The sequence below is a fragment of the Pseudophryne corroboree genome, chromosome 1, assembly GCF_028390025.1.
Source record: "Pseudophryne corroboree isolate aPseCor3 chromosome 1, aPseCor3.hap2, whole genome shotgun sequence".
NCBI lineage: Eukaryota > Metazoa > Chordata > Amphibia > Anura > Myobatrachidae > Pseudophryne > Pseudophryne corroboree.
The window spans coordinates 1,005,628,185-1,005,640,956 of record NC_086444.1 but is presented as its reverse complement, the minus strand read 5'-3'; the positions used below and the strand labels follow the sequence as shown (position 1 = coordinate 1,005,640,956).

The following is a 12,772-nucleotide window of genomic DNA, read 5'->3' as shown; positions in this document are numbered from 1 at the left end:
GGCACTTATATACCATATGAAAATGCTCATAAATGATTGGCATACATTAGTGCAAAAAGAGCTGCCTAATAGCGAGTAATAGATTCCCTCTAGTTCTTACCACATCTAAGTAAAATCAGATGAAGCTTTCTTTATAGAGATTTGCCATTTGCAGTAAAGTGCTGGGTAATTGATATAAACAAGGTCAGGATCAGAATTAATGGATTTTGTAAAAGTCTCCTAGATGTGCTTTTTATTCTGTAGCTCCAACATTGCACACTAACATAAGCCACATCATCTGGGGATAATTCATTAACAATGTATCGTTTAGTAAGTTGCCAAGAAGACTACCTCTGATATTAAAGTTATTTTCTCTCTACCCTTACTTTGATGTACTGTACTTAATGTAATATAAATTGCTACAGCTGCTAGACACAGAACACTTTTCAGCTTCTATAAACCTGATTATAAAACAAGCTACATAAATTTCAGCAAGGCGAATATGACATAAATGAAGAGAATGAAGATTGATTCTGATATTTCATATTCTCCCTTACTAACGGCACTATCATGTTGTTTCCCTTCTTGCATTAAATCACATGGATAAAGGATGCACCATCAGATCACTCACTCATTCACCATTGGGCAGCTTGCGACACCCATGGGGATGCACCAGCTGTCCGTAGCAAAGGCCAGTAGCAGAGGCCATTTCACAAAATGGAGGCCATTGCCACTCCTTGTCCCCAAATGGCATCAGACTGTCAATGACTGACAGTCTGGTTCCGGACTGTTTCCGACATTGCAGGACCTGTTTGCGCACCTTGCGCATCCCAATGTTGTTCCTTCAGGATCTCAATAACCCCCTGTGAGAGCACTATAACCAGGAGTGCTGAGATGTTTTGGTTTTGAACCAACCCCGCAGGACAGTGCAGACAAAGGGTTGTTAGGTATGTAATGCTGGTGTGAGGGTGTGAAACTTTTATATGAAGATATTTCCATTCCCATTAAGTATCAAAGTTCAACAGAGTAATCCACAGAAATCTTAGTTCATTTACATACAGTAATCTGCTTATTTCCCACTAGTAACAAATAACAGGATCACAGATAAAGCACGATATAAACATTATGAGACCACCATGACTCACAGAGGCTGATGCAGGGCTGAGCACAAGGTGGTTGTACTTAACCCTTACAGTGTGCACAGAGATAAAAGTGGATAATCAGCCATATACAAAGGGGTATGCATTTATGAGACTGTATCATCCCTACCCATACATCTGGTTCCCTAGCCATTGGCTATCATGGTGCACTGCATCAGCCCTCTCCTTGGTGAATGGATCACTGATGACACTTAACCTACAGTACATTTGAATGCTCCGTTGTCACCCATTTCAGATTCAAAGCTGTGCTGCAGCTGAGCTGTGTATGACTTCAAATCACCTATAGATGCATACACTTGCCTATGTAGCATATGCAGCGCTAAGACATGCAAGATCTATCTGCAAAATGGACTTGTGAGCAACCCTGCCTTGGTCCCACACTCATGTATGTATGTATGTATGTATGTATGTATGTATGTATTCAGGTTACCTTTCCTTGTATCATAACTCGCTGGGTACTCTGACAAAATGACATACAGTATAGCATAACTTTACAGAACTTACATCTGCATTATTAACACCACTATGTGGAAACATTTTAATTTCTTGACCACACTACTATGATATCATTAAGTGATATGACTAAGTGATTCAATTATACTTGGAGGCAGCCATTTTGTGGCTAAAACAATACACAAAACATGATCATCACAGAGGCATGGACACTTCAAGCCTCATGTCTCAATAAAGTCACTGGACGCTTTGAAGCTCTTCATACCTTATGCCTTAGTGGCATCACCAGTGCATTTGTGTTTTATGCCTTGTAGATGTCTCTAGTTCCTATTGAATGGATAGGGTGCATTAGGCAGGGTTCATTGGATAAGGTGCATTGTCAGAAATACTGGCCCATCCTACAAAATGGCCACATTAGTACTTTGAAGACACCTGTGTGCTGCAGATTGGTTTCATGTGACTAGAAAATGCTTGGAGAGTTTTTGTGCTTTTTGTGTCTAATTTACATCACATTCGGTCTCTTATCGCCATACCCATCAGACTTTGCACCTTCCCCACTTAGTTGTACTTACTCAAAGGGATTACTGGGATCTGTTCTCTGCAGCTCTGGAGGAATAGGGATTCGTTTATAATACATTTCCCAGTCAAAAGCTCCTCTCATGGCATCTCCTGCTTGGGCCTCATATCCAAAGTGATTGTGGTCAATGACATCTATCATGGGACACACAATTGTTTTGTGGTTCAGAGCAATCTGATCTGAAAAATAAAAGCACAAATACAGGAAGACATGTTTAGTCCATTCATCCATCATATTACAGAAACTTGACTGCAGCAGATCTCCCAGGGATGAAAACATTGTGTGTGTGTGTGTGTGTGTGTGTGTGTGTGTGTGTGTGTGTGTGTGTGTGTGTGTGTGTGTGTGTGTGTGTGTGTGTGTTTTCTCTTTCCCAACGCATATCCCTCACAGCTTTTACCTTGTAAAGCAGAGCCAAGCTGCTGTCTAATACAGGGCTTCATGCAGTTGGACAGTGATTAGAGACAATTATAGTTCTTCTTTTCAGGGGAACTACATCCTAGGGAGAGCTGCAAAAGCAAAACCATCTATATCTCTGTCACTCAGCTCTGCAAGCTGTCCTCAATCTGTCACATGAAGATATGAGCACCACTGACTAAAATACTCTACAAACAGCCCTTGAAGGATGCTGTGCTCTGGAATTATCTTTCCAGGTTTATCCTGGAATGTTCACTTCTAGTAAATATGCTAAGCATCAAAATGCACCTGTATATACCCCATACTGTTAGCTTCAATCTCTCTCTCCTTTTACCTACAGTGAATCTCCAGTGTTGTCTGCCATAGGTCACTGTTTCAGAGTCAGACACATGCAAATGAAACTGTTAACAGTATCTGAATATTTAAAAACACAATTCATTTAAAATCTTCGACTCTCCAACGATTGTTGTACTACAGCTCTTGCAGGCTCTGGTATCTGTGCACATTAATGATGCAATTTTTTGTTCACCAAGCTACAAAGCCATGAGTTTTGAATACATAAGCTGGCAGAGGATGTTGGAAGCTGCAGTGTAATAACAGGTGCCATTGCTGCCTTAAAAATATGTTTGCAATGCAGTCATAGACGAAAGTACTGTAAAGGTGATATACAAAGTATTCAGGTTGTTAAAAGAGGCACATTACTAGGAGCCCAGTTTTAGTGCCATGTTATTTATAATTATTTTTTAAGAGGGTTATAATAAATAATTTGATGTGTTTAGACTGTTATGTGCCTCATAAACTAATATATCTGATAAGCTAAACAGAATGTCTTTTTTTATTAGTGTTGTTTGTAATTGTATACCATCTAACAGTCCTTATTTAATCCAGTCTGGCAAACCCTATTTTACGTGATCCACTACAGTAATGTACTGTGACCATTATGTCTGTAAAAATGTAACCGATATCCCTTTGTATTTTATGCATGCAGTGTATTTATTTACGGATTTTGTTTTCTAAATTAATTTTGAATTTCCTAATTGAAAATAAGATTACAGTCACCCCCGGGGAAGTGGTACAGTAATAGATGATACTATTGACACTAACAACAAGCTCCATAACTGTGTGTACAGCATTATAAACACCTTTATGTTTGTGCGTTCCAGTTTAATGCACTAAAATAAGTCACCTTTGTTATATTAATCTTGCTAATTTACACAGTACGTTTTTGCATAGAAAGAACAAGGCTAGATAAAGCTTTCTTTTGCTATAGCCAGGGGCGTAGCCAGAACTTTGTGGGCCCCATAGCAACATTTTGAAGGCGCCCCCATCCCAATACTTCTAGAGAGACACTTCTCTGCAGCAGTTAATTTTATGCCCTATAATAGTGCCCTAGTTTATTTTCTGAACCATAGTAGAGCCTTACTTAATGTTATGCCCCATAGTAGTGCACTAGTTTCTTTGATGAATCGCAGTAGTGCTTAAGTCCACCCTATGTTACATTTCAGAGCTGCCAGTACACATTATGCTGCACAGTACCCCCAATTCACATTATGATATATAGTGCTTCCCATTCATATTGTGCCTCATTACAGTGCCCGGTTCATATTATATAACATTAAAATGCCCTTCAGTTTATTTTATGCCACACTACAATAAACAGGTCCAGATATATTGCAGGCCCCAAGAAAAAAGTTTGAAAGGACCCCTATGTACCACCAAATGGTGAAAAATGTATATAACACATGTAACTTTGACAGGGAAGATGGGCCCCTCTCAGCTCTGGGCCCCATAGCAGCTGCACTGCCTGCACCTATGGTAGCTACACCCTTGGCTATAGCTGTATGTTTTACAGATTACCATTATTACATATTACCATACATAGAACAGGTTACATTCAAGATCCTGACTGTCGGGATCCCGGCAGTTGAAATACCGACGCTCGGAATCCCAACACCCATCAGGTTAGGCACCACTGGAGGGAGGTTATGTTTACATACTAAGGGGGGGTTAGGGTTAGGCTGCGGGGTGTGTGTGTGTGGGGTTAGGTATAGGCACTAACCAGGGAGGTTAGGGTTAGGCACTAATGCCGGAGATTAGGGTTAGGCTGCAGTAAGGGAGGGTTAGGTGGTTGAGTTAGAATCCTTAACTCACCCCTGTTGGGATCTTCAGCATTGGGATGTCAGCATTGGTATTCTGACTGTCGGCATCCAGTAAGTCGGGATCTCATGCCCATACCCTTTACATAACATGTGATTGCGATAAACATCTGACAATGTTTAGATACATTTGAAAGAGAGTAGCCAGGCAGTGCTGGTTTTCCTTAAAATGTTTAGGTTTCTTTCCACAGCCAAAACCATACTGGTAAGTAAATTGACTTCTTCATGAATATAAAATAGTAGAATTTTAGTAGGGAATTTAGATTTTAAGTTTCAGTGGGTCAGGAACTGATGTAAGTGCACCCTTCTATTTCTGTCTCTTCTCACCCCCTCTCTGGTTCTTCACCCTCTATTTACCTCCCCCCTCAGTCCTCTTCACAGTTCTGTCTCTACTCCATGGCTCTCTCTTATCTACTGACCTCTGTGGTTCTCTGTAACCTTCTGTGTTTTACTCTTCTCTACCATCTCCTCTCTGGTTGTCCCTTCTCTTGCCCCATCTTTGGCTCCCACCCTATGTGGTTGTCTCTCTGCATCTGTGGCTCCCTCTTATTTCTAAATCCCTGTCTATTGGTTTCTTCCCTGTCTCACCTTCTCAAGGGCTTTCTCCTCATCACCCTTTTCCGTTCCATTCTCCACTCTCTTGGTCTTTCACTTCTATCCTTCACTTCCAGATACTGTAGCTACTGTCAGAAAGCAGTTTTCTCCTACAGAATGGAGATTCATGACAGACTTACCCTTTAAGCATCACAGATATGATGATGTTAAAATTCTAAAACGCCCAAGCAAGTTTTGTTTTTGTAAAATTTTTGTCCCTGGTATTAGCTCCCAGAATAGTTAAGTGCCAGGTCCTGATGAGGTGTAGGATCCTGCTTAGAGGCATCAATGGCACTCTAAGAAATTATCTGCATTTTGCCACCTGTATACATCCTCTTTTAAACAGTGTCACAAATGATTACTTTTTACTGTAACTGCTTAAGTAAAGTGGATGCGGCCAATCTAAGATAAAGATACTGTATATTTGTTTGCAAATCCACATACACCTTAAATTACCACTGTTCTAAGTTGCCGTATTATTATCATCACAAGCCACTATACAATAACTGAATTGAAGGAAACTGGCTGAGCATAAATAAACCCCTACTGTAGGTGGATTTAAGTAAGGCCCATTTAATGCTCTATAAGTTTCTGCTTTAAGTTACAGTAGCATCAATTGATTGACATAGATATTATCCAATTAGATTTGAGGGGTGTAAAAAGTTGGTGAGGATCCTGACCAGTGTTGTGAGGTAAATGGGGCAAAAAGAAACAAACAATAAGAAGAAACAAAGCAAAGAAAATATAGCAGCCAGTGTATAACTCTGGTGCTTCCACCTAGATCCCTAAGTAAGTAACAAGTGGTAGGAGTTGGGTTAAACATCTTAGACTGGGGCTGTACAAAAATAAAGATGAAACACACTTTCTGTATAATACATGTCAAACCAGCTGAAGAATTGTTCAGGTAGCCCGACACTCCCATAACACACCCATGAAACCGCCTCTTTTTTGGAAAGGCTTTAGGTCACCTCCCAGTCATTACCCTGAACTGTCCATGGATCGCAGAAACCGTATCAAGCCATAGCGATATTTTTTGCTCCTGGGCTGCGCATGCACAGTTTGCTATTTATCACTCATAGCATACGTTTTCTCTACTGCGCCCACCTCTGAATCGGACCCATAATTATAAATTTCCAATTTAGTTTGTTGTGGATGCAATATCATATCATAATTGAATGAACCCTACTTTAAGTGTACCCAAGAGGCATGTAATGTAGGTTAGTATTCCCAAAAACTGCAGTGTTATGGTGAATCTAGAAAGTCTTCAACAAGAAACCAAGTGGGATGATGAATCCTTAATTACTGAATATCTCCTATATATTAGGCCAAATCTGTGACTCTGTGCCTGGCTGTAATGCTGGGTGGAGTCAGAGTCACAGATCTGGCCAAACCCCTAAATGCAGTCAGATCGTCTATGGAAGGCAGGTAGAGACGGATTATAGCAGGGGCGACCGTCCCGGGGCACCCACACATACTCCACCGGACTCCCCCACCGCTCACATACCCGGCGGCTGCAACTTCCCGGGACCCGCTCTCCCCTAGGTGCCCGTCTGACGGCTGTGCGGCTGTCACAGTGCCCCTCGACCCACTCGCTCACACGGCGTCCGCAGCTTCCCGGGACTGCTCTCCCCTCGGCGCCTGCCATTACACTGACTGTGAACGCCTCCCCCTTCAGCGGCTGCAGCTTACAGGAGATGGGGAGAAAGTTTCTCTTAGTGAGCTGTCCGTGGCTGGGCCCCGGAGAATGTGCCACCTGCTGCCAGGGACTAGAGTAGTGTGTCCCGAGGGCAGCATGTGGTGGGGTGAGGACTGGAGTGTGCTGTCTGCAGCTGGGGGTTGGGGTACTTTGTTATTTGCTGCAGTAGTCTGGGGGGCAGAGAGGGCTTCAGACAGGCGGAGCTGGGGGTAGGTTAGTGTGTCACCATTACACAAAGGGGGCGACCCGGCACCGGTCTGAAAATAGTTTTTGATTACAGAAAAACCAAATTTGGACAATTTTCAAGTAAAATCTTTAATATAATGTCCAGTTTGGGGGTGCGCCCAGAGCCAGTGACATATGCATAAACAAAAGGGAGAAAGAAGAAGGCTCTTGTGTGGGCGCACTCATTAATGGTAGTTAAATAACTAGAATGAATAACACTAGGTTGATTAGTCAGCAGATAAAACAAAATTTATTTGGAAATATTAAGAATATAATTGCCCCTGGTTGAGGAGATGTGAATGATCCCAGATAAAAATGTTCTGGTCCTGCCTCAGGAAATGAGATGGAGAGGGGTAGAGACACTGCAAGTCATAAACCCTTTCTCACCCGGCCAGTACAGATGATCTGTATTAATGAGATCAATTAAGTCAATTGATTTTAGATTCTGTCATAATCCTAATGAAGGAATAACAGCTGTTTGGCAATAAGTAATAATAGAAACAAATCAAAGGATATACCAGGGTAAAGAAAGAAAAGGATAGGAACAAATGGTGATGCTGCTGTTGGAGTCACATACCACACATCATATGCAATGATTGATGTTCTACAACACTGAGTATTCCCTGTGAGTCTCCACCTCAGGTACTAACTCAGCCCACACTGTTTCGCTTCCAAGATCGGACGAGATCGGGCATTAGCAGTGTGGTTTGATAGTAGAAGGATTTGGTCAGACGTCCAATGAGAGTGCACCTATATAGGGGGGGATAATTAGCTGGGTCTTATAGATATAGTGTGGATCTGCTTTTTGTGTTAGGCAGGAGACATCAAGTCCCACACCGGTGGTATTGTGTCCCTGGATCACAAATGAGAGTCCACGAAAAAGGAAGATATATGGATTTATGAGAAAAAAACGAAGATATATAGATTTATGAAAAAAAACCCTAAAAAGGATAATGGAGATCAATTAAGCTGTAGTTATTAGGAACGGGTGATAAAAATTACCCGTCCGTATAGATACAAATGGATAAAGAAACACGGATCAAAATTTTTTTTTATATATATGTGTACATTGGTACTGGTGTAAGGAACAGAAAATATGTCAAAGATAATTGTAGATACAAATAAATAGTACTGGTATATGCAATGAAATAATCACTAGTGACATGGGTGTCATTAGAAACACTTTGTGTGAATTGGAGCTGTTATAATCATTAGGATATAGGGAAATAGACATGAAATTCTCATATAACCCATGCAGCAATATGACAACAGGATCTGCAGGAGGAAAGTCAAAGAAGAATGCAGTATTTCTTTCCTATAAAATGCAGTTTTTAATCCTGATGCAATAAACTAAGATGCATAAGCCTGGAAAAAGGCATAAATGAAGCTGCACGGATATAGATACAATTTCTATGACAGCTGGGCAAAAATTAGCCCAAAATGGCAGGATGGAATGATCTGACCTGAGGCTAGGAGTGAATCACTTGCAGTTGGACAAAACAGGACCCATTGGAATGGAAAACATGTTTCACCCCTGTGGGGCTTGCTCACTTCCTGGGTCTGTGTGTGAAAAGCTAGGAGATTTATACCTCCTGATTAGGACTGTATCCAATGAAAAAGGAGGCTGGGTAATTGGTGTGAGTGGATGCTGTGAACAGCTGATATCTGCAGCCAGGGGAAGTGCTGGGACGGAAAGGAAACACTGAGGTCCGCGGCGCCATTTTGGAAGAGGGCAGTTAGCCCTTAGTTGTATGGCCATGGTTCTATAATGATGAAAATATAAATAAAATAAAAATAAATGAACGAAGAACAGACCTGGTGTGCAGTGTGCGATAGGTCTGCGACTGGACTGTATATGAAAATGGACCTGAAAAAAGGAGTCCATTGCTTGCGGCCACGTGATCGCAGCAGTCTGCAGTGACTGACATGGCCTGACCCTCTGCCCTGTCAGCATTCACCGGGCAGCGTACATATAGGCGATTAGTGCGCCTTCAGATATAATAGCTGTCAGCTGTGTTTTTAGGTCCAAAAGGACGGAACAAAAACCGCCATTTTGGAATGGGGCAGATATGCCTTCGCCGAGCGACCAATGGGATACAGTTAGTGGGCTGGTTCAATGCGACCGCCGGGCAAAGTGTATAAGTGATTAGTGCACCTGCTGAGATGATAGCTGTAGGCGGACTAGGGGGGAAAAAAACATTATCGACCATTTTAGAGTGGGGCAATTATGCCCTTGTATGCTATTAGGATATTATTGATAAGCAGATTGGATATGGCATAAGATGTGGTATATATGGGTATGTTGGGGATGTGGGATGTGAAGGGATGTGACTATGGAAGTAGATGGACGGTTGTGATTGGCGATGGTAGTGACATGGGATTGTTTAGGCTGCGATTTGGGACGTGAAGTAAAGGAACGGATAGACTGGTGATGTGTGCCATGGTGTGTGCATGATTTGGGTGGGGCAAGTGAGTTGACAGGTGGGATGGGCTGTGGAGCGAAGGAAAATGGATAGGTATATGGGGAGGGAAATGGTGGGGGGGGGGGGGAAAAAGGGGGGGGGGGTTGTGTTTTGGTTGGTGGGTGGGGGTAGGGGGGGGGTTTATTGTTTAGGGGGCGGGGGAGAAAAGGGGGGGGGTTTGGTATAGGGGTTAGGGGGTGGGAGGGGGGTGTGTTATGGGGGGTAGGAGGGTTTGTTTATTTTGTAGGGGGGGGGGTGTTTTAAGTAAGTTTTTGTGGGGGGGGGGAAAGAAGGGGGGGGGGGAATTTGGGGAGTGGGGGAGTGAAAGTGGGAGGGAGGCGCTGGGTATTAATGGTGGGCTGGGTGGGTGGGTTGGAGTGTGGGGGAAAGGGGAATTAATTAGGGGGGATTTAGGGTGTTAAAGGGGGGGAAAAAAAGGGGAGGAGAGGGAAGTGAGGTTAGGGGAATAGTGCGGGGGGCTAGTGGGATGAGGTGGTTAGAAATTGTGACAAATGAACATAAAAGCGGGTTAAAAATATTAAAATACCAAATTGTGGTAACTGATTACTAGATGTGTTGATGGGGTGTGGGTTTTACAAGAAAGCCCCATAATTGATATTCTCATTGAGTCCCAATGGTTTTAGGCTGCCCAGACGGAAAAATCCATTCGCTCTCTCTTTTTAATAGTTCTTGAGTAATATCACCTCCACGGATGCCCAACTTAATAAGATCAAGACAAAAAACTTTCAGATCCTTGGTTGATCCTTTATGAGTGGAGTAGAAGTGTCTGGCGACTGAAGTAAGTTGTTTCATTCTGGTGATATCGTGTTGAGCATTCCTGATATTTCCCATGTGTTCTAAAATCCTCTCCTTCAATTTTCTGGTGGTCATGCCTATATATTTGAGGTCACAGCTGCAGGTTAGACAATAAATTACTGTCTGTGAGTTGCAGTTAAAGAAATGTTGTATCTTGACCGATTGTCCATATCTATCAGTAACTGCATTGTTACGTAGAATATGTGGACATAATTTGCAGTGACCACAGGGGAAGGTACCAGTTGTCTGCGGTTTTTTGGAGGTGGAAGTCATGAAGTGACTGCGGACCACATGATCCTTGATATTTTTTGACCTGCGCCAGCTCATTTGAACTGGAGTATTGGCGTATGGTGCCAGGTCCGGATCTAATTGTAATACCGGTAGATGCTTAGATATGGCGTTTTGAAGCATTCGCCATTCTGGGCAAAAGGTGCCAATAAACCTGATGTTTTCTTCTTGTACGGGTTTTTCCTTGATTTTTCTGAAAATGAGATCTTCTCTTTTGATCGTCTTAGTGGCTGAATAGGCACGTTTGAGCGAACGTTTGCTGTAGCCTCTGGTCAGAAGACGATTGGTTAGTTCCCAGCTTTTCTTGTGAAATACCGAGTCTTCTGAGCAGTTCCTTCTTAGACGCAGGTACTCCCCCTTGGGAATGTTTTCAATTGTTGGGGGAAAATGTGAACTAGTTTGGTGGAGAAGGCTGTTGGTTGCCGTTTCTTTGCGGTATAGTTCAGTTGCCAAAAAACCTGTGTTGGATTTGTAGATATTGAGATCCAGAAAGGGGACCGTTTCTGAGCTGATGGTGTATGTGAGTACTATATTGAGATCATTAGTGTTGAGCAATTTGATGAATTCTGTTAGTAGTTCTTTGTTACCATATTTTTAACCCGCTTTTATGTTCATTTGTCACAATTTCTAACCACCTCATCCCACTAGCCCCCCGCACTATTCCCCTAACCTCACTTCCCTCTCCTCCCCTTTTCCCCCCCCCCCTTTAACACCCTAAATCCCCCCTAATTAATTCCCCTTTCCCCCACACTCCAACCCACCCACCCAGCCCACCATTAATACCCAGCGCCTCCCTCCCACTTTCACTCCCCCACTCCCCAAATTCCCCCCCCCCCCTTCTTTCCCCCCCCCCACAAAAACTTACTTAAAACACCCCCCCCCCCTACAAAATAAACAAACCCTCCTACCCCCCATAACACACCCCCCTCCCACCCCCTAACCCCTATACCAACCCCCCCCCCCTTTTCTCCCCCCCCCCTAAACAATAAACCCCCCCCCCCCTACCCCCACCCACCAACCAAAACACAACCCCCCCCCCTTTTTTTCCCCCCCCCCCATTTCCCTCCCCATATACCTATCCATTTTCCTTCGCTCCACAGCCCATCCCACCTGTCAACTCACTTGCCCCAACCAAATCATGCACACACCATGGCACACATCACCAGTCTATCCGTTCCTTTACTTCACGTCCAAATCGCAGCCTAAACAATCCCATGTCACTACCATCGCCAATCACAACCGTCCATCTACTTCCATAGTCACATCCCTTCACATCCCACATCCCCAACATACCCATATATACCAATCTTATGCCATATCCAATCTGCTTATCAATAATATCCTAATAGCATACAAGGGCATAATTGCCCCACTCTAAAATGGTCGATAATGTTTTTTTCCCCCCTAGTCCGCCTACAGCTATCATCTCAGCAGGTGCACTAATCACTTATACACTTTGCCCGGCGGTCGCATTGAACCAGCCCACTAACTGTATCCCATTGGTCGCTCGGCGAAGGCCATATCTGCCCCATTCCAAAATGGCGGTTTTTGTTCCGTCCTTTTGGACCTAAAAACACCGCTGACAGCTATTATATCTGAAGGCGCACTAATCGCCTATATGTACGCTGCCCGGTGAATGCTGACAGGGCAGAGGGTCAGGCCATGTCAGTCACTGCAGACTGCTGCGATCACGTGGCCGCAAGCAATGGACTCCTTTTTCAGGTCCATTTTCATATACAGTCCAGTCGCAGACCTATCGCACACTGCACACCAGGTCTGTTCTTCGTTCGCTCAAACGTGCCTATTCAGCCACTAAGACGATCAAAAGAGAAGATCTCATTTTCAGAAAAATCAAGGAAAAACCCGTACAAGAAGAAAACATCAGGTTTATTGGCACCTTTTGCCCAGAATGGCGAATGCTTCAAAACGCCATATCCAAGCATCTACCGGTA

General features: G+C 43.3%; 1 protein-coding gene across 1 annotated transcript in view; it reads right to left on the bottom strand.

Moving 5' to 3' along the window:
• The window catches only part of GALNTL6 (polypeptide N-acetylgalactosaminyltransferase like 6), a 1,932,308-nt gene that overhangs the window by 479,857 nt on the left and 1,439,679 nt on the right, over nt 1-12,772 (bottom strand). Inside the window, exon 6 of the mRNA XM_063920636.1 lies at nt 2,165-2,348. Within this exon, the coding sequence (XP_063776706.1) occupies nt 2,165-2,348 (184 nt within the window). The remainder of the gene's footprint in view (nt 1-2,164; nt 2,349-12,772) is intronic.